The 25096-nt window shown below is 43.4% G+C and overlaps 1 protein-coding gene and 1 non-coding gene across 2 annotated transcripts in view; both read right to left on the reverse strand.

The window, feature by feature from the left end:
* The window catches only part of LOC138242657 (zona pellucida sperm-binding protein 3-like), a 197537-nt gene extending 173222 nt beyond the window's left edge, over positions 1-24315 (reverse strand). Inside the window, exons 1-9 of the mRNA XM_069198210.1 lie at positions 23985-24315; positions 6065-6534; positions 5848-5963; positions 5669-5775; positions 5415-5589; positions 5220-5337; positions 4922-5022; positions 4771-4844; positions 4447-4599 (exon numbers count right to left, since the gene is read on the reverse strand). Coding sequence (XP_069054311.1) covers positions 4447-4599; positions 4771-4844; positions 4922-5022; positions 5220-5337; positions 5415-5589; positions 5669-5775; positions 5848-5963; positions 6065-6534; positions 23985-24315 — 1645 coding nt within the window. The remainder of the gene's footprint in view (positions 1-4446; positions 4600-4770; positions 4845-4921; positions 5023-5219; positions 5338-5414; positions 5590-5668; positions 5776-5847; positions 5964-6064; positions 6535-23984) is intronic.
* Positions 19189-19281, reverse strand: trnar-ucu (transfer RNA arginine (anticodon UCU)). Its single transcript has 2 exons — positions 19245-19281; positions 19189-19224 (listed from the first exon to the last, which is right to left on the reverse strand). It is a non-coding gene; the product is annotated as a tRNA-Arg (tRNA).
* Positions 24316-25096: the final 781 nt, after the last annotated feature.

Raw genomic sequence — 25096 nt, forward strand, 5'->3', positions numbered from 1 at the left:
TCCACTATCTGCATAAAGCACTGTCATATGGCCCTGACACCCACCCCTCCACTCTCTGCCTAAAGCACTGTCATATGGCCATGACACCCACCCCTCCACTCTCTGCCTAAAGCACTGTCATATGGCCATGACACCCACCCCTCCACTCTCTGCCTAAAGCACTGTCATATGGCCCTGACACCCACCCCTCCACTCACTGCGTTAAGCACTGTCATATGGGCCTGACACCAATCCCTCCACTCTCTGCGTAAAGAATTATCGTATGGCCCTGATATCCTACCCTCGCCACTCTCTGCGTTAACCCCTGTCGTATGGCCCTGACACCCAACCTTCCACTCTCTGCATAAAGCAATGTTGTTAAGCCCTGATATCCCACCCCCGCCACTATCTGCGTAAAGCAGTACCGTCAGGCCCTGACATCCCACCCCTGCCACTCTCTGCGTAAGGAAGTGTCGTATGGCCCTGACACCCACCCCTCCACCCTCTGCGTTAAGCAGTGTTCTCAGGCTCTGACATCCCACCCCTGCCACTGTCTACGTAAAGAAGTGTTGTATGGCCCTGACACCCACCCCTCCACTCTCTGCATAAAGCAGTCTCATCAGGCCCTGACTTCCCACCCCCGCCAGTTTCTGCATAAAGCACTGTCGTATGGCCCTGACACCAATGCCTCCACTCTCTGCATAAAGAATTGTCGTATGGCCCTGACATCCCAGCCTCGCCACTCTCTGCGTTAAGCACTGTAGCGGCAATGCTGGTTAATAAGACAGAATTAAATGTTGCTGTGCTTTTCCAAATGAGGCCCCATCTCTCCCTTCATCTCTGTGGTGCAGCCACAGAGAAGCTATTCATGCAGGCTGATTTAAAGATGTTTTCTTTTGATAAGGGACATCTCCAAAAGGGGGATGCACTTAGCTAAGCCTGGCTATCATGATCAATGGTCATCCATTGGCGCCTATCTGTCTAGGGAGTGCCAGATGGACATCTGGATTGCATTCCTAAGTGTCAGGAGTAAGTGACTCATATCTCACCTTGATCAACCAATCAGGGACTGGTAGGGCTGAGTAACCCACGGGGGACTCTGATGCCCATGGAACTTTCAGCCAATGAATGAGCTGAAGTTCCTCCAGGTAAAAACAGGCAACACAGAGCTCCAGTAGGATTCTGTAGACTTCTCAAAGGAGAATTCCAGGGCAGGACGGCCCAGGAGCAGAAGGCTCCCAAGGGCAGGACATTCTCGCAGCGCGCCTCCTGACCATCCTGAGACTCAGCCCGGACAACCACGGAACGGCCAGTGTGTCCGAGTGCCAGAACTTTCCTTTGTTCTAAGAGTCTAGAGCGGAGGTTGCCAGAGAGTAACCAGAGGATCCACCCGAGGTTAGCATCAGCAGCAAGCCTCGTGAACAGGTCAGAACTGTGGACAGCTGAATCACTATTCAGAACTAGCTCATCGTCAGGAACGAACCGGTCCTCTTCCTGACTTGCTGGGACCCACAGTCATCTTTTCTCCTGTGCATAAACTTTGCTAGTTAAAGCCAAAACTAACTAGCTGGTCAGTGAGCATCAGCAGCGCACCGTCGCAAGCCGCACAGCACAGCCTGGCACCGAGCCAGAGAGCGCGGATTGGACAGCAACAGCCTGCAACTGTTTCTTTGTGCCCGCAGGAGATCTGAATCCCCAGAGTTTGGATGAGTATTCAACTTCACTGCATTACTGCTCGAGAATTCAATTGTTATCCCAACCAGTTGATATCAATTTAATTCCTAAGAGTTATGTACTTGTTTTGAGTATCTAATGTAGAAGTTGTAACCAAGTTCACTTTATGAAACGGTCTAATTTAATGATATACTGAACGTATGTCCTCTTGATATATGTAACACTTTGTAACTGACTGAATATATATCTTTTGTATTCTGATAACCCTCTCGATAAGATCTGTTAGGTTTATATGCATATTCTATGTATTAATAAATGTATCCTCGTGTATTAGTACCTGTGTATGTGCGTTGTTTGATTAATATCGCATGGTTGGATTCTAAAGCCATCAAAAGAATCAATTTTGTGATTTACTGCTACAATTAATAATTGTCCCAGTAAATGCCCAAACCCTACAGAACTGGTGCCTTCAGAGAGCACACTACATTGTGATGACATCTTTCTGTATGATCAGGACAGGAGCTGCAGGTCCACTGTGTTGTGGCTGCAGTACAGTTTTAGCTTATTATTACAATACTTTTTAACAGCGACAGATTCTTAAGATCACGAGGTGTTTATGATATTATTTCAGTATTAAGCTGTTACTACATTCGGAACTGTCCCATAGGATTCAGTGTTCCATTAGTTTGGCACTAAACTGCTTAGTCTATTGCAGGAATTGTACTTAGTCCTGTCTCCTGTCCTGTAGTGTCCTCTAGAGGGCAGCAGCTGTTTCCTTGGGCTCATTGCAATTGGGAACATTGTGATTACTGAGCAGGGCACTTAAGTCAGCAGACGAGCGCGTTGCAAATCGGTATTAATCTGGCGTACAGAGCTGCATGCTAATCTCTGGATCATCTCCAGTTAATGTGATACTGTTCTTACCTTGCAGTTGACCCAATCTGAATACTGGCACCAACCCTGTTATTACAAAGAAACTTCTTGTGTATCTACCGTGATACATAAGTTTGGTGGAGAGGTTTGGCAGCCCATATTCAGTCAAAGATGTGTGTGCAGATCACTGTGATATATAGGCATCAACAAACTGACAAATACAATATTAAATGTTTAACTGATAAAACCCAAATGAACCAAACATGTATAAATTAGTGGTGGAAAGGAGTCTTTTTATATAGCAAAGGGTCTCTTATCCTTTGGTAAGAACGTTGGGTATATAACCCATTGTCCTCAATATTAGAAATGAACCCTTGAGCATTGCTGTTGTACCAACGATCCTCAAAAGTGCTGCCATTACCACTGTTCCATAAAATCCTAACATTACCTGTCTTGCATAAATTGTAGAACATGCCATCACATTTCAGTTGCTTCTCAGTAGCAGTTTGATCTATTATCACCCTTACTCCCCACATCATAACCTTCACTCTTCTAATTCTAGTCTCCTAACTGTCCCCCAAGCCCGTCTACACTGTATGGGTGACAGGGCCTTCTGCTGTTATGCCCCCAAGCTCTGGAACTCTCTCTCCAAGGATACCAGAGTCACCTTCCCTAAACTCCTTCAAATTCAGACTCAACACCTTGTTCTGTAGAAGAGCCTTTACTGAACTGGTTCCATTCTTTACCCCTCTGCTTCTACTTTCCTTAGTACCACCAGCCATGGTCTCCTCAATCTATTGGAATTGTTTTATACTGTGTATTCTTATTGTAATTCTGTCAAGTGCTTTGAGAAGCCACCTTCGGAACCATTATATAAAATAGTTTATTCTAAATCCTTGAAACTTTAATAGGGCACTGCAGTAGGGCTAAAAATTGACAGCCTTAGTGGGCCATCATGATTTGTGCAAATTATAGGTAGTCACAAAGGAAGACTAGGATTCACTTGAAATCCATGACACGGGACACTGAAACAGGGGAGAGGCTTTGTGTAGTAAGCGTTCAGTCTCAATCTACACCATCTGTGTTGCTGGTAGAGGTAGTTGTGAACACCTGTCTTCCGGATCAAGTACTGGGATCTCCAGTCTCAATCCTAATACTTCTCATGACCGTCCACTACCACTGCTGTGAAACCAACACCCATAACATAAGACCTCCGAGATTCTAACTGCACCATTATTCATTGATGTTCACGCACCAGTATTATTCCTCTGCCAAGGAAGGGAAGGCCTACTTTACACCAAGCCCCTGTTGACAATTCCTTCCTTGTGTTATTTTAGTCAGTTTGTGCAGCCCAGAATAGGACACCAGATCTCACTCTTATTGGGCATTACAGTAGCAACTCACTCCATAACCACTACCCCTCTCGGAAATGGGAGGATTTCCAGTATATTGAACACCTCTGTCTCTCCCACAGTAAAAAAAAAAAATAAATCACACTGCCCTGCCCAAGGAATAGTGCACCCATCTTCCCCCAGTACAACACTTTATTACTCCAGCCATTTTCAGTCCTCATTGGCAGCAATATGGGAAGCATTCTTGAAAGGGGAACCCCCACAAATACTTCCATTGATTAATGGGTCTCACTTCCCTTGAACTCCTCCACCCCATTCAAACCTATAAACCATAAAGAAACAAGGGCAGGCAGAAGGGTCTTTCACAGCTTTATTGAGATGTTGCCATTACAAGGCGAGTGGAGGCAGGAGAGTCACAAGGGCCAGGCTGGAGCCTTCATTCAGGCACCTGGGGAGAAAGAAGGAGAACAATCCAGCTGAACTGCAAGACACCACCCCTACAGGAGCTCCTCCTGCCAGACCCTACCTGTCCACTGGCCAACATCTCCAAAGTCATCTGCTCCCTCCACATCTTCACTGGAGCTCTGAGGGTCTCCCTCCACATCCTCACTGGTGCTCTGAGGGTCTCCCTCCACATCCTCAGTCCAGTCAGCTCCCACATCCAGAGGAGCTTCTACTGGTGCCACAGCCACCCGGCTGCTGGTCACCAGGCTCCTGGTACCTGTGGACAAGCAACACCCAGGAGTGAGGGATCTGCTATACCCAGAGTCCCACAGTGATGCTACTCATCTAAACAGTCCCTTTGTCCAGCATGGGATCATTCCTCAGTTGTCCAAGCATGGTTGTCTCTTGGGCAGAGATGCATCCACAAGGGATAGAGAACCAGACCCACCTTCATTCCAACTGCCAGCACACCTGGACTCACAGCAGGCACAGACCTCATGGTCACCATACAGCTCCTCCCACCTGGAGGAGAGGAGGACAGGTGAGGCCTCCACCTGGCATGTCCCAGAGCACCCTCAGCTGGCTCCTTGCAGAAGTACCTCTTAGCCTCCCTGTTGTAGGTGCAGGACTTGGTCCTTGGTGTTGCTTTAGCAGGAGCCACAGCCATGACACAGTGCATGTACAGCTCAGTCACTTCATGCTGCAAGAGGGAAGGTCACAGCATTAAGGGATCAAGGCCAATAGAGGACAGAGAAGGACCTTCTGCCATCAGTGAAGGCAAGCTGGCAGCTCTAGGCACTACAGCTGCCACAGTCTGGTTCACATCTAGATCATGGTTGTGAAAGCAGACCATGGATCAGTAGAGCAAGAAGGCTGAGCAGCCTTTGAGAGCAGTACCTTCCTGGACAGCTTCTTCTGGAAGAGGAAGGCATCAATCGTGAAGCGGAGCACATCCTTCTGCTTGGAGGGGACAAACCTGGACAGGCAGCCATCTGCCTTGCTGTCCACCATGCACCTGGGGACAAGGACAAGGATGAACCCCTGCAGGCTCTCGGGGCTCCTGCCCACCTCTCCTCCCAGAAGGGGCCGTACCCCAAGTTGTCGATCACAGGGAAACGGGGCTGGGAGTGCTGGTCTGGTTTCTCCGTTACGTAACACGAGTGGATGTACAGCCTCTGCTCTGCTGTGGCAAAATAGGCAGTGGCCTGGAAGTACATGGGCTGACCCAGGAAGTACTCATCCTTAGGAGAGAGCCGGACCCAGCGGGCTGGAGAGAGAGAGGCAGCATTACACCTGCACACAGCACCCCCTGCAGGCAGGAGGAGCCACTCGCTCAAGGAGCTTACAGTTGGTGGTGAGCAGCACAAAGCTGCGTTTGTTCTTCAGGTCCTTGAAGAAGGTCCTTCTCCTGGCCCACGTGGGGACATAGCCAACCTTGTAGGAGTAGTGGAACCTGCAGGACAGAGGGGATGAGGGGCATCTGGACACTTTCCTAGCGGGTTCTCAGCAGCAGAGCCCTGCCTACCTGTTGTAGGAGCACTTGACAGGCACAGAGAAGGGAATGAAGCGATGCACAGGTGCACTGGAGGAGGGCGGGGCATAGCGGAGAGTGTTGGAGTACACCAGGCGGCCCTGGACAACCTGCAGGGTCACAGAGGAAGGGATATTCCCAGGAAAGGCAACCCCGACACTGGTCCTACAGCTCACATTGATACACTGCCTGTAGATGAAGACCTGCTTACCGATCGCTCGGTGCCGCACTCGTGAAGCCCGTAGATGAAGTAGAAGTAACTGCGTGTGGTTCGGCTGACGCTGCAGTTGCCCAAGGTCACCTCCGATGGCCGACAGCTGAAGCCGAACAGGAGCCGACTGACCCTCACGTACATCCTGCTGGAGTCACACCACACAGCCACTCCTCGGGTGCCCCCGATGGCCGGGCGAGCCGGCTGCCGCCCTCGCTGGGGAGGAAACAGGACGCTCTTGATGTAGGCGGGTAAGGGGCGGCTGCCGGCCTCGGGCTTCATCTTCTCCTTGTCGAAGTAGGAGGAGTACGCGTCTCTGGACACGGGAAGGCGGCGAAAGTCGGGAGCCAAGGACTGCGAGTCGTTCTCGCTTGCAGACAGGTCTTCGGAGGGCGCATCTGCCAGGTTCAAGTCCTCCAACTGGGACCGGGGTAAAGTTAGCTCGAAGTTCGAAAACGATTTTGGCACGCCTGTAGCGCTTTCACGAAACCTCTTAGAATTGCGAGAATGCTTGTTTTGTGTATAAAATACATTGTGGATGCTTTCTCAGCCTTTACTTTTTCGTTTTTATGACATTTTTTTGACCAAGCACGAATATTCTTTTGTCCATATCTTCGCAATGGAAGCACAGAACGCCGTCAAACCAAATGCATTTTAAAGACCACGACTTGTGGATATTTCCACACTCTTTACATCAAACTATCAGTGAGCTAATTATCTTTTTTTAAACCTCCGGTTTTTCATCGATGCGTAATTACGCACGAACTGGAACCCGGGGGACCGCTGTGTGCACACGTTCACAACGCGAGAAATACTGTTCAAATCGCTTCGTGCGAAAAACCCGTATATGACCATAGGAAGCAGAACAGCGCAGTCTCCCATTACCCAGACTGTAAGCACGGGAATAAAGCTTTGTTTGACTTCTGAAACCCTTCCTTTACGCCCTGTTTTCATTCAGGTAAGGGTCAACTATATTGAAAATACTACTGACAGCAGGAAGATTAAAATATTCTTTACTCAGCATCTTATTAAAAACAGCTCCCATGATGTTCAAACCGATTTTTTACACAGAACACTGACACAGCTTTGCATTCTGAATCTCTTTTTCTCATGCTTTTATTTAATATGGCACAATGCACTGGGATAGGGGTATTCTGTTCACAAACCAATAGCATTTAAACCACAGCACCCACAATGCTGCAAGTGTTTTGCACACTAAGCAGGTCCTCTGACTTTTCCCAGCTTTATTTTGGGTTGTGGAACCTTTCTTTATATTTTTTAGGATTTTCTGAAGATAACACTACAGGTGGGATGGGTGGGTTGTCTTCATGGCTCAATAGCATTTCAAATACAGCACCCACACTGCTGAAACCAAGTGTTTTACACACCAGACAGGCCCCCGAACCTCATACAACCTTACTGTGGCTGTGGCCCCTGTCTTTATTTTGTAATGAGTTTCTGAAGATAACACTACAGGTAATACACTGGGACAGGTGGGTCGTCTTCATGGCTCAATAGCATTTCAAATACAGCACCCACTCTGCTGAAACCAAGTGTTTTACACACCAGACAGGCCCCCAAACCTCATACAACCTTACTGTAGCTGTGGCCCCTTTCTTTAATTTTTTATGATTTTCTGAAGATTACACTACAGGTAATACACTGGGACGGGTGGGTCGTCTTCATGGCTCAATAGCATTTCAAATACAGCACCCACTCTGCTGAAACCAAGTGTTTTACACACCAGACAGGCCCCCAAACCTCATACAACCTTACTGTAGCTGTGGCCCCTTTCTTTAATTTTTTATGATTTTCTGAAGATTACACTACAGGTAATACACTGGGACGGGTGGGTCGTCTTCATGGCTCAATAGCATTTCAAATACAGCACCCACTCTGCTGAAACCAAGTGTTTTACACACCAGACAGGCCCCCAAACCTCATACAACCTTACTGTAGCTGTGGCCCCTTTCTTTAATTTTTTATGATTTTCTGAAGATTACACTACAGGTAATACACTGGGACGGGTGGGTCGTCTTCATGGCTCAATAGCATTTCAAATACAGCACCCACTCTGCTGAAACCAAGTGTTTTACACACCAGACAGGCCCCCAAACCTCATACAACCTTACTGTAGCTGTGGCCCCTTTCTTTAATTTTTTATGATTTTCTGAAGATTACACTACAGGTAATACACTGGGACGGGTGGGTCGTCTTCATGGCTCAATAGCATTTCAAATACAGCACCCACTCTGCTGAAACCAAGTGTTTTACACACCAGACAGGCCCCCAAACCTCATACAACCTTACTGTAGCTGTGGCCCCTTTCTTTAATTTTTTATGATTTTCTGAAGATTACACTACAGGTAATACACTGGGACGGGTGGGTCTCTTCATGGCTCAATAGCATTTCAAATACAACAGCCACACTGCTGAAACCAGGTGTTTTACACACCAGACAGCCCCCAGAACCTTATACAACCTTGCTGTGGTTGTGGCCCCTTTCTTTATTTTTTTAATAAGAATTTTAGTTTTTCAATATGGCACCATTAGACAGGCGGTACATGGGGATTGGGGGGTGCTATTCATGAGTCAATAGCTCTTCAAGCACAACAGCCACAGTCCTGCAACCAGGTGTTTTACACACCAGACAGCTCCCCTAACCTTATACAACCTCGCTTTGAGTTGTTTAACATTTCTTTCAAATCACTTGGGTTCATCAATCATTTGATCATTTTTCAGCGTGGAATAAACCTATTACTTGTTCCTTGGAGATTACCATCTGCTGATAAGATATGATCGCTATATTGACCATATACAATTTCTTGCATAAGGAATTCATATTTTGCATACACCGATCCCCCCGGAGTCCCAAGTGATTCTGGTTTTGGAAAGCTAAAGGACAATGAGCTTCACGATACCAGGGGGACAGTGGGTGGTCAAGTCTCCCCTAAACAATGGATCTTGTCAGATTATGATGTCAGTGCATTTAATAAATGTTGTTGAACTCTCTTTAGCCCAAATACAGAGGAGCCCAGACCCAGAATGTTACACATACTGACAGAGAGTGATCTCATTATGTGTGTTTGGATTTTAACAACTATTTTTATTGTTTGCTAGAACCAAAACAATCTATGTTAGACATTTTCATCTTCAGCCAAAAATACAAACCTGTGTACGTTGTGTGGTGCAGGTTCTTGTCCCATCCTGCTCTTGGTCCAGGTTGGAGGGTTGCACCGATTCTGAATCTTGTTAGCTGGTATGGATGGGTTTGGGGGTGTTGATACCAGAGTGGTCCAGGAGGGGGATTCAGGTGTCTCGGGGGCATTCTTGTTTTTCTATGAGTTCAGGTTGATTCTGTTGGTTCTGTCATGAATCTCCCTCACGCAGGCAAGCGCTCCCGCATTCCCTCGAGCTCTCCCCATACCAAACGTGCACATGTCAATCAGTCCTCTACTTAAACCCTCATCTGTCCCCCGGTCATTGCTCACGATTGAGATTCTCTCCCGGAGCTTACCTACTAACTACGCCTTTGCCTTACTATGACTTCTCCCCTGGACCTCGACCCCGCTTTTCCGACAACTGCTTTAGCCACTCGATTTTGTACCTTCGCCTGTTTTACGCTTTCTCGGATCCTGACCCCAGCCTGTCTCTTCATTTACGCCTCTGCCTACCGACGCAACTTCTACGCCTTCCCGGACTCGGGCCCCTGCCTGTTTACTCCGACTACGCCTGCGTCTCGCGCCAACCCTACCAAGGGCACCGCATTGGATCCCTATCCTCAGCAGTCAGCCCCTGCGTGACAGGTTCTGAGTGTCTTGGTTACATCCGTTTGTGTGTATAGATGAAAAAGCTATTGAAGAGCACCCCCACACCCCCCACCCGTCTCGGTGGAAGTTGCCATGTTCAAAAAATCCTAAAAAGATAATTAAAGTTGCACACAACAAAGCATGACTGTGAAAGGTCAGGAGGCCTGCCTAGTGAGCACAACACTTGATTACAGTAAAAAAAAACATTAAAAAATAAAGAAATGTTCCACAACTCAAAGCAAGGTTGTATAAGGTTAGGGGAAATGTCTGGTGTAAAACACCTGGTTGCAGCACTGTGGCTGTTGTGCTTGAAGAGCTATTGACTCATGAATAGCACCCCCCAATCCCCATGTACCGCCTGTCTAATGGTGCCATATTGAAAAACTAAAATTCTTATTAAAAAAATAAAGAAAGGGGCCACAACCACAGAAAGGTTGTATAAGGTTAGGGGACCTGTGTGGTGTGTAAAACACTTGGTTTCAGCAGAGTGGGTGCTGTATTTGAAATGCTATTGAGCCATGAAGATGACCCACCTGTCCCAGTGTATTACCTGTAGTGTTATCTTCAAAAAATCATAAAAAATTAAAGAAAGGGGCCACAGCCACAGCAAGGTTATATAAAGTTAGGGGGCCTGTCTGGTGTGTAAAACACTTGGTTTCAACAGTGTGGGTGCTGTATTTGAACTGCTATTGAGCCATGAAGACGACCCACCTATCCCAGTGTATTACCTGTAGTGTTATCTTCAAAAAATCATAAAAAATTAAAGAAAGGGGCCACAGCCACAGCAAGGTTATATAAAGTTAGGGGGCCTGTCTGGTGTGTAAAACACTTGGTTTCAACAGTGTGGGTGCTGTATTTGAAATGCTATTGAGCCATGAAGACGACCCACCTGTCCCAGTGTATTACCTGTAGTGTTATCTTCAAAAAATCATAAAAAATTAAAGAAAGGGGCCACAGCCACAGCAAGGTTATATAAAGTTAGGGGGCCTGTCTGGTGTGTAAAACACTTGGTTTCAACAGTGTGGGTGCTGTATTTGAAATGCTATTGAGCCATGAAGACGACCCACCCGTCCCAGTGTATTACCTGTAGTGTAATCTTCAGAAAATCATAAAAAATTAAAGAAAGGGGCTACAGCTACAGTAAGGTTGTATGAGGTTTGGGGGCCTGTCTGGTGTGTAAAACACTTGGTTTCAGCAGAGTGGGTGCTGTATTTGAAATGCTATTGAGCCATGAAGACGACCCACCCGTCCCAGTGTATTACCTGTAGTGTAATCTTCAGAAAATCATAAAAAATTAAAGAAAGGGGCCACAGCTACAGTAAGGTTGTATGAGGTTTGGGGGCCTGTCTGGTGTGTAAAACACTTGGTTTCAGCAGAGTGGGTGCTGTATTTGAAATGCTATTGAGCCATGAAGACGACCCACCTGTCCCAGTGTATTACCTGTAGTGTTATCTTCAGAAACTCATTACAAAATAAAGACAGGGGCCACAGCCACAGTAAGGTTGTATGAGGTTCGGGGGCCTGTCTGGTGTGTAAAACACTTGGTTTCAGCAGTGTGGGTGCTGTATTTGAAATGCTATTGAGCCATGAAGACAACCCACCCATCCCACCTGTAGTGTTATCTTCAGAAAATCCTAAAAAATATAAAGAAAGGTTCCACAACCCAAAATAAAGCTGGGAAAAGTCAGAGGACCTGCTTAGTGTGCAAAACACTTGCAGCATTGTGGGTGCTGTGGTTTAAATGCTATTGGTTTGTGAACAGAATACCCCTATCCCAGTGCATTGTGCCATATTAAATAAAAGCATGAGAAAAAGAGATTCAGAATGCAAAGCTGTGTCAGTGTTCTGTGTAAAAAATCGGTTTGAACATCATGGGAGCTGTTTTTAATAAGATGCTGAGTAAAGAATATTTTAATCTTCCTGCTGTCAGTAGTATTTTCAATATAGTTGACCCTTACCTGAATGAAAACAGGACGTAAAGGAAGGGTTTCAGAAATCAGACAAAGCTTTATTCCCGTGCTTACAGTCTGGGTAATTGGAGACCGCGCTGTTCTGCTTCCTATGGTCATATACGGGTTTTTCGCATGAAGCCGTATTGAACAGTATTTCTCGCTTTGTGAACGTGTGCACACAGCGGTCCCCCGGGTTCCAGTTCGTGCGTAATTACGCATCGATGAAAAACCGGAGGTTTAAAAAAAGATAATTAGCTCACCGATAGATTGATGTAAAGGCTGTGGAAATATCCACAAGTCGTGGTCTTTAAAATGCTTTTGGTTTGAAGGCGTTCTGTGCTTCCATTGCGGAGATATGGTCAAAAGCATATTCGTGCTTGGTCAAAAAAATGTCATAAAAACGAAAAAGTAAAGGCTGAGAAAGCATCCACAATGTATTTTATACACAAAGCAAGTGTTTTTGTAACTCTAAGAGATTTCGTGAAAGCGCTACGGGCGTGCCAAAATCGTTTTCGAACTTCAAGCTAACTTTACCCCGGTCTTTTACCGAGGGGGCTGTTCTATCAACACGTACCGCAATTAAAATAATTTTACTATTTTTCATGTGTAATTGCATGTCATATTAAAATGTGTAATACAAGCATTTCTTTGCTTCCCAGTAAAGAAATACTGATCAGCTTTTGACATGATCTGATAATAATTTGTCTGATTTTCCAGAGATTGCTTTTGCTTCGCAGCACCGAGAACCTATGGAAGCCCGTTTCCGCCAGGGAGTAAAAAAAACGCACTATGGTATCTCAGAATTGTGACTTAGAATCATAGAATTGCGACCTAAAAACTCAGAATTTTGACTTTATCTCTCACATTTGCGACTTCGAAAAGCCAATATTTCATTGTCTGACCTTTTGTTATTGTAACGAATTCGGGTTCTAGGGCTTGTGCCCTCGCCGCTCCCACCCTACTTCGTGCCTCACTCTATTGGCTCAAACCCAGGTCTTGCTAGCTAGAACCCGAATCCGTTACAATAACAAAAGGACAGACAATGAAATATGGGCTATTTCGAAGTTGCAAATGTGAGATATAAAGTCGGAGTTGTGAGTTACTAAGTCGCAATTCTGAGTTACTTAGTCGGAATTCTGCGATACCATAGCGCGTTGTTTTGTAACTCCCTGGCGGAAACGGGCTTTCATACATTTCAATTAGTCTGATCAGTGCAGGACAAGTTAATGTAGAATCATTACTATGTCTGTCTCTTGTTTGTATAGAAATGAATGTCTTTGACAACTTAATGTTAGTTTTTAATTTAGTTTTACGATGTAGGTCATGTGTTAACATATGCACGAGCATACGAAATGTCTCACTCCTGATTCAGCTCATGCTCCATAGGAGAGAAGAGATTCCTCCTGCTTCTCGTACAATCATATCAGAACAGAAGCCCGTGTCGCCCAGCTCTGATTCAAGAGCGACTCGCATCTTCAGCCCTTTTTTTATTCGTGATCCTAATTTTCTTTAGTTATGATCAATATTGAACTTTTTCTAAATAAAACGACAATAATCAAACATGCAGGCAGACTTTTAAAAAGTATTAGGAGCTGACAGGGTGCCCCTTTGGAATAGTTGTCAGAAAATGTGAGAAAAGGAAAGGTACGTAAGCTCTCACACACAGCATTAGAGATTGGCATCTGATGGAAAAAAAATAACTACCTATCTCCCCAGCATTTAACGGTGCTGTTGTTTTGATTTTACATATTGTTAGCATTTTAATGAATTGTTAAAAGATTGATACACAAATCGCTAAATAAGAAAACGTAAAAACCCTATCTGTAAGCAATTGGCCATTCATATTCCTGAATTTTAAATCCCTGTGTTTTTCTGTATCCGAATGCCTGGTGCAGCTAATTTGAAAGCAGAGTCTACCATTTACAGAAGCGTATTGTTGCCACCAAGGAAAAAAAATCCTGAGTTTACAGGAGTAAAGAGGAAACAAATGCAAACACCGTTTAGAAAAAACACACACGTCTCAGGCCTTAACCATGACAAGGATAGGATTTGAACCTAGACGAGCAGAGCACAATGAATTAGCAATCCAAAAAGTGACTCCTGTTTAACTTTCTTTTCGCTTGCTCGATTTGTAGTACGCTCCTAAATCCTTACAACCGATAAACAAAACGGCTTCATGTGCCACAGCATTCTGCTGCAGGTACGGTTTGCACCGTGTATTAGGCGAACCCGAATTAAATATTTCAAATATGTGAAGAATTTCATGAAACCTGAAAAAAGATCACAGCCAATGTCAGCAATTCAGAGCCTGTAGGCAGCTTCAACAGAACAAAACGATCTGAAGCCGCAATAATTTCATAGAGTGTATTATGACACTCTAACCACGTTGTTGCTATTACTGCTACTTCTGCTGCCGTTGCTTTAAACTCTACTCAGCGGGCAAGTAATGTTGTACAAAGAATAGACTACTTTGAGCCGTCCAAATTCCATTATGTGAATTTAAGCTTTTTTTTAAATTAATAACAGCATTAGTAATACAATGCGTGCTCAGAAACCTTACGTATTAGCTTATGAAGCAATAGTGTTTCGACAATTTGCGGTCTTCAAAAAGTAAACGCTGAAGTTTTTATACTTCCTTGTGAGCAGATCACCTTTGATTTAGAAAAGGAAAACTTACTCCTCTGTTGCTTTCATTGCAATATCTGAATCGAGACCCAAGCGCTAAGAAAGCTGAAAAACGCAGAAGTCATAAACGCGATTTTAATTTAGACACACATTTTCTAATGCAGCCTTCATTACAAGACAGTCTATTTCTCGAAAGCGTGTTATGTAAAAAAGAGAAAAACGAAAATATATGGATGACAATATTTAAAAGCTTAAGATTTTACTTTTGAGAAACTGTCATTTTATGTATCTAGACGCTTTTCAACCACTGCTTTTAGAACTTTGCTGTGCTTCCTGAATCATTTTCAGCGTTATAAACTGGGTGTGGAAGTAGCGATCACTTTGTAGAGCAGTTGATAGACTAGAGCTGTTCAGACTACTCTTGTTATTTCTCAAATGCTTCCATCATTTTTCTTTCAGGCTAGGACGCGAGTGTGTACATGTATTTGGTTTTCGTTTCACTGATTCCCATTGAAGATTTGTGAATTAACAAGGAAAGAATCAGTTGCCTCGGAAAGCAGAAGGTTTGGTTCTCAACGATCTTGAAGACACGCCCATGTAGAGCAGCGTGTGATGATTCGTACTATAAAAGACCAAGTGCTCAAAGTGACGTCTGTGTTTGCCGTTGAAACTTTTCATCTCGGGCGCACTTTTAGAAAGCAAAGATAGAGCAGTTGTGTTGAATCACACTACGACAACTGTCAGCAGAGTGGCGCAGCAGAAGCGTGCTGGGCCCATAACCCAGAGGTCGATGTATCGGAACCATCCATTGCTATACACACCGTCAGTCTAATGAAGTGAATTTAAACTGATCTTTTTCTCTCGTGTATGTGCAAGCTTCACACTTACTGTATTCGTTAATCTTTACCAATAGCAGATGCCCAAATGTATCTTTGGTTGTTCTGCGATCCTTCATAGTTTCCTCAATTCCTTCAAATGAACATCCATATCAAAGCAATTATATATATATATTACAATTAAGGTACATATTAAAAATATCAACGCACATTTCTATAATGCTCATTTAATAATGATTGTCAAGGATTGTCAAGTTCTCCAACAAATCTGTGTTCTAATTTTAAAATATTTTTGCTAAGGATACAACGGGTGTATAAATGAATTCTCCCAACAGCCAGTTAAAGAAAAATTCCACACGTGAGGATGGTTTTCTTGGACATTGACTTAGGTACTGAATTGTTTACTTGTTTTAGTTGCACACGAGTAAAACACGAAGATTTCCTGCAACATTCAAGAGGGTTTGCGAAGAAATCCCTTCAATTTTTAGCGGAGATTATGTTTACATCATCACAATCTGAAGCACGTCCCTGAGTGCGTTTGACCCACCAGCCCTTTGTTTAACAGCTGCAGAGGGACACATTCCCGTTGCTTTTCACAAATCACTGGCATTTTTTTGCAGCATTTCTTCTGTCCTGAGAAGCAAGATTTGTATTTTATCTTTCAGAAGTTGTATGAATTTCTTGAAGTTCAAAAACAACTTGTTCCTGAAAAGAAATGAACACTTGCTTCAAAGTAAATCAAGACGTATGTGTCTCTTGCTGTGTGTGCTCGTATCTGTCCATCTCTCTCTCCTCTTCTCTCTGGCAGTCTGTGTAGAGTATCTGAAGGGGATGTAACACCACTTGGAAAAGAAGAAAAATTCTCAGGAAAAATTCTCAGGAAAATTCTCAGGCAGAATAAAAAATCATAATTCTTTTCTCAGTCAGATTCATTGCTCAGACTCACACTCAGACAGGATCTCAACTCCGTACTGCTCTCTATCCTCACAATCCAGAACCAGAAGATATTCAGACAATCAGTGCTGCTACATGAACAATATCAGACAGAACAGCCTGGACTCATGTCACATTTCCCCCTTTTATCCTTCCTCCCAGCCCTCTTAGAGACATAGAAAAGCCCCTGGTTCTCCTCTCTGTGAACTGGGCTCAGGGGTCACTGATCTGGCAGTTGTGGGCTCTGTTCCAGGTCGAAAGCAAGAAGGTTCTATTAACGCTTTCCAGGACTTCCAGCCCTTCAGTATTACTTTCTTTACTGTATGTCAGCCTCCCAAAATGTTTATAAATGTTTTATAACACACATGAGTGTGGAATTATCTTATTATTTATATATAGTATTTATGTAATAAAACCCAGTAGTGACAATATGATCAGTATATTGATTATTTGTAGCCGATTGTCCGATGGTCGTGTCTACAATAGTGACCATTTGACCAGTCTGTAGCTCTGGGCAGTGGGATTCAGATCACACAGAAGATCTGTCTGTGTGTGATTCCACACCAGCCCTGGGATTCAGCTACTCTCACAAATGTCTCACAGACTGTCTTATAAATTTACAATTAGATGAAGTCATGTAACAGTTTTACAGATAATTTAAATAATCAGACAGCAGTTTTGGCAGTGGATACATCTCCACATGGGGGAAAGGGACAGTAAAATAGTAAGGAAAATACAAAAGAAGAAACTGAAATATATGCGCTCACTGTAAAGTACGAAGAGGTGGTCAGACAAGCAAAACAGCTTTGCGGATAATGTGAAGTGACATTGTTTTGTGTCAATCAGCTCACGGATTCAGCTTCATGTGCCTTAAGCTGTGCATGCCTTCATGAAGACTCTCTTTAAGATGATTGCACCTTTCATTGTCAAATCGCCTTCTTTGGATACAAAAGTTGCACCAATACTAAGAGAAAGGATGAGGAATGGCTTTTATCAAGCGATTGCATTGTTTGTTTGACTGAGGATCCTTGTGTGCTGAACTGGCCTCTGGAGAAGTGTAGTGCAGTAAAAGAGAAGGTTTGTGTCACTCAAGATTGTTACAGAACAGAACAATACAATTACAATACTTTTGTGAGAGTAAATATTACTGGTGCATCACAGTTCTTATAATGGTGAAAACAGGAGCACCTTCTCTACATTTTTGACTGAAGTATTTAAACGGAAAGAAATACTATCACTATGCAATTCATAAATGCAATTGAGCTCCTATAAAAGTTCTAGTCTGATGAAACAATGTATAGAATTAGGTGACAATATCGGAATTCATTCAAATGCACAAGATTAATTTTCAGCAACAAAAAAAGTGCTCGGAAATATTTTACAAGAATGAAACCTTACATTCACCTAAATAAGCATTCACCCTCTACATTAGCAGAGAACAGTAGGACAGAAGGTTAGTGTCACTGGACACTGCATCAGAGAGGCCGATCTCTTCTCCCTCATTATGCAGGCTTACCCACTCATGATGAACTGTCCTCCAGCGATACTCAGCTGCCATCATCGACTCAGACATGACGTTCATGTACATATTATACCTTAATATGGCACTGCGTTACAATAATTTGATCAAAACAACTGGTGAATAAATAATAATCAAATATTTTTTCCTTTCTTTTAGTAGCTAAAGACCAAAAAAGAAGCATTTATTATTTTCCTCTCCTACCAGCCCTTACAAGTCAGTAAGTTTTTAGTTTAGAGCTGGATTAAAGCTCCAGTCTCTTTGAGGGTTGAGTTGGAATCCCACAGCTGCCAAATATCTCCAACTATCTCAGTGTTAAGAAGCAAAAAAACTCACATTTGCTGCAGAAGGAACAGGAGAATTCGTGCCATTCAGCCTTATAGCGTGATGTCATTTTCTCATTCTCGTTTTTAGATGCTTGTGATCGAATCTATGATCCTTATGAGTGTGGTCACCCTCCATAAAGGTAGCACAGATACAACGTGCCACGTTTTCAGAGAATCACATTAATTACAGGTCAGAAGAAGGCGACAAAGTGTCCGCTAGGCAGTCCAGCGATTTCAATGGTGTTCTCTGTTGTTTAGGTCCAGAATGACACCCGTTACAACCAGGAAACACACAGTGTCAGGCATCAAAAAGACTTCCCAAAACCCTGATCCTCTCCTTGATCCGGTGATGGCATCCAGACATTTCCTGCAACACAGCCAGGATACGGTCTTCAACAACACGAGTGAAAAGCTAATTCCCAACCTTTGCAATCCTTTGCAAAGAAGGACCACATGTGCTCAGTGTTAAATGCACTGTTCATTATTAATAATAATAATAATCTTTACATTATATAGCGCTTTTAAAGGTGGCTTTTCAAAGCACTTTACAGAATGACAACAATAAAGTTAAAAAAATACACAAGATAAGCAGGATGAGAATACACAGTTAGAGGAGACAATAGATGGTGGTATTAAATACAGTAGGAACAGAGGGGTAAAGAATAGTGCATTAAAAGCTCTTCTAAAGAAGAGGGTTTTGAGTCTGGATTTGAAGGAGTTTAGAGAAGGTGACTGATATCCTTGGGGATAAAGATCCAGAGCTTTGGGGCAAAACAGGAGAAGGCCCTGTCACCCATAGAGTGTAGTCCAGATGGACTGGGGGACAGATAGGAAAACACAATTAGAAGAGCGAAGGTTGTGAGGTGGGGAGTAGGGCGATAACCCAGACAGGTACTGAGGTGCCAAGCCATGGAGAGCTTTATAGCTGAGCTTGAGCATTTTGAAGTTGACAGGAAGCCAGTGCAAGGACTCCAGGACAGGAGTGATGTGATCACAGTCCAGTGCTAATTTCTTTCTTGTGGCTGCTGGTTCATTTTCAACTGTGGACTCTTAAGAAGTCCTGTATTTGACTTGATCAACACCAATCCCTAGAGGATTTAGAAAGGTTCAATAAAAATGATACATGACTCTGGTGGGACTCGAACCCACAACCTTTGAATGACTTCATTCTATCAAGGCCTAGAAGTCCAACGCGCTCTCCATTGCGCCACAGAGCCAGCTGTATGAAAAAGTGTTTGCCCCCTTCCTGATTTCTTATTTTTTTGCATGTTTGTCACACTGAAAGTTTTAGATCATCAAACAAATTGAAATATTAGACAAAGATAACACAACACAAAATGCAGTTTTTTAAATGAAGGTTTTTATTATTAAGGGAAAAATTAAACCTACATGGCCCTGTCTGAAAAAGTGATTGAGATTTATCAGTCTGGAAAAGTTTATAAAGCCATTTCTAAAGACCAAAATTATCCCAAGAGCACAGCGAAGACTCATCCAAGAGGTCACAAAAAACCCCACAACAACATCCAAAGAACTGCAGGCTTCACTTGCCTCAGTTAAGGTCAGTGTTCATGACTCCTCTCCTTAAACTTGAAGTTTAAGGGGAGGATTTCTTTGTCAATTCAATTAAACGTTTCAGAAATGCTGAACTATTGATGTGTTTCACACGCAGCACGGGCTCTCCTTTGCTTACAAATATTTTTTTTACACCAATTTACTCAACTACGATTTTGCTGAGCATTTTGTTTGCTTGCTTCCTATTGTATACTGCTCTGATTTCTGTATTGTTCAATTTCCCTGTTGATTTTAATTTCTTGTTTTCTAAGACAATCAGACCAGCTGTTCTGACCTTACCCTGCACTGGAGCCACTCTTTTCTTTCCAAAGGCGTGGAGAGAGATACTACTGCAGGTAACACCCCATGAGAAACATCATGAGTTTCTGGAAAAGCTCTCTACCTGCCCGCTCCCCACACCGACGTGTGTGAGCAGGGATTTAAAGGGACATTCTGAAGTGTAGAAACATTTTATCGTTACATACTTTTTCTGTGCAGTTAGTTCTCCTTCAACTCCGCCCGACAACAGAGGTCGTTTTTAATACAGGAGTAAAGGCACACTGCACATCTGCAAAACATCACGTTAAGGTTTAGGGAGAGCGACATCAGTGATTGGAAGGTACAGATGCAGCCATTCAAAGTGCGCAGTACAGACACATCCCGGAGGTAATTGGCTACGGCGTCGCGCATTGTGACGCGCGATGACGCAAAATACCGCGGTACATGATTGGTTGACCGACAGGGGCACTCGTAGTCCGTTGGTCGGTCGTAGAAAGATTTACAGTAAATGTCTTTACTGTGCACATTTTAGCATTGAATATTCATATGGAATTTTACCACTGAAGGGAAATCTTAGTACCTGAGCATAAAAAGAATAGGAGCATACTGTAACGCGTGTGAAGGCCATAAACGATATTAATTTTGGAACATAAACATACAGTATATGGCTGGTCTCTGTACTTTAAATAAAAAATACACACCAGTATTCCATTTCTCCCTTAACATTTTAAGCTTCGAAGTCTTTAACTAATGTGATACTGGAGTCAACAAGCATACTTTTAGAATTTGATTAAAAGGGAATATAATATGGAATTGCGTATCTAAAGAAATGAATAACGATATAATTATATTCATGTACCGCAACACAAGAATAGTACATGCTGTACATTGTCTGTTGATAATGTTTCTGTAGTGCTTTTTCAGCACTCTGCATGTGACCTTGCTGGTGGCACTGTGGGTTAGGCTCCTGACTCCTACCTCACATGCTGTGTGTTTGAATCCTGCTGGAGTCATGACTTTTTTTTCAACAAACATTTCTTTGAAAAAATAAAACATTTCCCTGGGTCAGAGATTAAATAAAACCTCACTCGCACCAAACAAATTTATATTTCTAAATATCACAACATGATCGAATTTAAGTCATTTTAATAACAATGAATAGTCACCTATGTGTTACAATATAAACATTTATATTGATTTAAATCGCGTTTTGATTTAAATCACAAACGCAGGTTTAAATATATGTGTTTTTTGATTCACAATCAGACAAATGCAACATAAATTGATATCTTTGTCTTCTAAGTATCTTAATAAACTTTCAGCATAGCATTCTCCCCATTTAGATTTATTTTTCTTGGGATCCTGGGATCAAACATGGAAAGATTAGATTGTAATCGTTTTTTTTTTTAAATACATTTTAGAAAAGTGTAATCTATACTAAAAAGTTGTACACCACCTGCTATAAAGATACATATTGTGATACTTTCGGGTTCGGATAGGACAGACACGAGAACTCAGACTTGCGGAGTTAAAGCAAGTTAAAGCCTTGATTTTATATATCACCTTTAAAAGTGGCATCTCAAAGCAAAGTAAATACCCAACACTGATTGTACCAATCTGTCATGCTAATAAAGCACCTTGAATTGAGATAGAGAGAGAAGGGGAGGGCGAGCAAGCGAGAGAGCATAGCCAGGACAGACAGGCAAATAAGATACACTCCACAGACATTCACAACAGCGACATATCATAAAACATTTGCACATATAGTTAAATTATTATTTGTTTTTCAGGAAGTTAAAAAAAAAACACTTGAATTACTTATCCAGTCTCTCGAAATAAAATTATTTTTCAAGCAATGCAACTAACGTCGGGCAATGTGTCTTTTTTAATCCAACATTGACAGCCACATCTTAAATCTTGTCAGTCAGCTCTTTTTTCTCTATTTGAATTGTGGCAATTCAAACAACCTGGGATAACAAGTGGTCTCAAAGTCACAGAGCTCACAGAGCTTTCACAACAGATGACAATTCCCTTAGTCCTTCCTTAGTCTTCCTGAAATTGTCAGATTATGAGTGAACAAAAACATTTTATTAAAAATTTAATAAAAATTATTTTTTAATCGCGTATCTAAGGAAATAGCAGTATAACCTTGTTCATGCAGTGGCATGTTACTTTATTAATTTGGGTGTCTCCTCTTGCCAGAAAGCTCTAAATTGCATTTTGAGTGCGGTTTTTGACTTTTTTTAAATTGGAACCCATAAATAAAGCTGATACTGTTTAGACTTTTAATTATTTTAAACTGTATTACAGCAGCACAATGCAACGTAAATTGCAAAAATGCACTTGGAATCTGTCCAAGCCCTGCTTTGTCAGGCATTTTCTTTTACTGTAATGGACATAAAAACTCCCTTGCTTTTAACAGAGCGTTTCATAATATCTAACTACGAAAATTATTTAAACTGCTACACTTATCATTCAACCAGAGCTCGAAATATCACAAGGATCCTCAAGAGCACAGCAAAGACTGTATTAAAAGTATACTAGTGACAAATTAGTATACTTTAGTCTTTTTTTCTGATACGGGGAAAATCTGATCATGTTTCTCTATAACAATAAAAAAAAACATTATTTTACATATCACCTTTATGTGATATCACCTTAAGGACAGCACATACAAGTGTAAATTGCACAATGGACCACGCATATAAATTTAAAATAGTCTTCTTTAGGTGTGAGGGCAGGAGTGGATCGCAGAAGGCATAATCAGCAAATTAGGAAAACAAAGAACAGGACAGGTGAGACGTGTATCCAGAGAGCGGGTGATCAGAAAAAGGAACAGCTGTTATGCCCAGGTTTTACGCTCTCTCTGCTGAATGAATAAAAGCATTTTATTAAAAATTATTAAAGCGTTTGTCTGGGTATTTACTTTGTAATCTGTGGTTTCCATCTACTGTATTGCTTTGAGATGCCACTTTTAAGGGTGATATGTAAAATAAAGTTTTTTATTATTGTTATAGAGAAACATGACCAGATTTTCCCTGGTTCAGAATAAAGACGATTAAAATCTGTAATCTTTCCACTTGTATGTCATCGGAAAATACAAGAAGTTTCTGCTTTGTGTAAGGATTGTATCAAAAAGTAATCTAACTGGTGAGAAAGCTGTGCTGCTCAAAGCGCTTTACAGGATAAAAACAATAACAACAATAGTGTTAGGCTGGGCAAACGATTTTTTTAAAGAAATACAAAATGAGATATAATGATGTGTTCCGGCTAAGACATTAACAAGTACAACCCCCCTCTCTGCGGGAGTGCTGGCTGTGACGAATTAAACCGGTTTCACAGGTATTTTCAAAGTAGAAGGGGGCAAGATTTCCAGCGAAAGACACCTCCCCCCTCCAAAAGTACATTACTTACTAGTTAAGAAAGCTAGGCTCCTCAATGAAATCGCTTTAACATGCTAATGCGTTGGTGTAACAGTCCGGGCGTGGCAAGCTTCTAATGTCAACCCGACTACGGCAAAAGGAACCCTTCTTTCATTGGAAGACAATGAACATATTCTAGCCCTAACTGAATTAATAGCAAACATGGTTTACATAAAATACATTTTTCCAAGAAAGTTTAGTCTTTGTCACTAATGAAACCACTAAATAAAGACATAAATATATTTTCATTCCTTCCAGAGGAGCGCATGAAAACGAGTTTCCATCTGCGCCATTCTCACTCCTTCTCTGCTATTGTCACAGCTCCTCCTTGTGCACGACCAACACCCATGGAGTCGGTTCTTTCAGCTTTACTAATTAGGTTTTCAAGGGCTGGAAGTAGGGCACAAGACACACGAACACTAAAAGCATCCTTATCTGCTTTCAGCTGCGAAATGTCATTCGTGGACGCTGAAGAATTTGTTTCCAAGGCAGCGGTTTCAAGCAATTTTGCGCTTTAAAAGTAGAGCAGTGCGTTTCCATTTTTATGCAGGCACACGATGACATAAGGAGATTGTCGTAGTCAGCAGGACTTGAACCTGCGCGGGGAGACCCCGATGGACTTCAAGTCCATCGCCTTAACCACAAAAACACAGCAGAACTCTTCAAACCAATTGAAGTCCGATTGAACCGGTCCACCAACCTGTCGTTCTGGGGATCCAGCGGGGTGGTCCGCGTCTTAGAGATCCCCAGGCGCTGGCACACTCTGGCGAAGACCTGGGATTCGAAGTTACGCCCCTGGTCACTGTGTAATTCCTCCGGCACCCCTAGCCTGGCAAACATCCCCTCCAGCAGTGCATCGGCCACGGTGGGGGCACTCTGGTCCGGGAGGGCATAGGCCTCCGGCCACTTTGTAAAATAGTCCACCACCACCAGGACATAGCAGTTTCCAGCCTCAGTGCGCGGAAACTGGCCCAAAACGTCAACCCCCACCTGCTCCATAGGAGTCCCCACCTGGTGTTGTTGGAGGGGGGCTCCTTCTGGGCCACGGGCACCGCACACGTTCAGCAATACCGCTCCATGTCCCAGTGGCAAAGACCCCAATAAGAAGTTTTTTTTACAGCCGAAATGCCCCACGCCCGGCTGGCCGTGCACCACTCGTGCAGGACCTCCATCTATCACACCATCTGCCCCTCTGGCTCCTTAAAGTGGAGCAGCCAGGTGAGGGACACATGGTCGGTCCTCAACTGGAATTGGGTCCTGAACAGGCACGGCCTGAAGTTGCGGACCGCCACCATCACCGCCAGCAGCTCACGACGGGTCACGCAGTAGTTCCGTTCAGCCTTATTCAAAACCCGACTGTAGTAGGCAACTACCTGCTCCCCATCTGGCCCCTCCTGCGCCAACACCGCGTCCAACTCCGAGACACTCGCGTCGGTATCCAGGATATACGGTAACCACGGATCGGGGTAGGCCAGCACGGGGACCCCCACCAGAGCTTCACGTAACCGGCTGAAAGCCATCTCGCAGCCCGAGTTCAAGTCGAAACGGCGGCCCTTATCGGTGAGGCGGTGCAGCGGGGGAGCGATGCTGGCAAAGTCCCGGACAAACCTCCGGTAATACGAAGCCAACCCCAGAAAGCTGCGCAGCTCCACGACGGTGCGGGGGGTCGGCCAACCCCTCATTTAGGCGACCTTACCTGGGTCTGTAGCCACCCCTCACAGTCCAACAACATGTCCCAGGAAGGTCACCTCCTGCCTCAGGAGCTCACACTTGCGGGGAT

Source organism: Lepisosteus oculatus, chromosome 14 (assembly GCF_040954835.1).
Source record: "Lepisosteus oculatus isolate fLepOcu1 chromosome 14, fLepOcu1.hap2, whole genome shotgun sequence".
Taxonomy (NCBI): domain Eukaryota; kingdom Metazoa; phylum Chordata; class Actinopteri; order Semionotiformes; family Lepisosteidae; genus Lepisosteus; species Lepisosteus oculatus.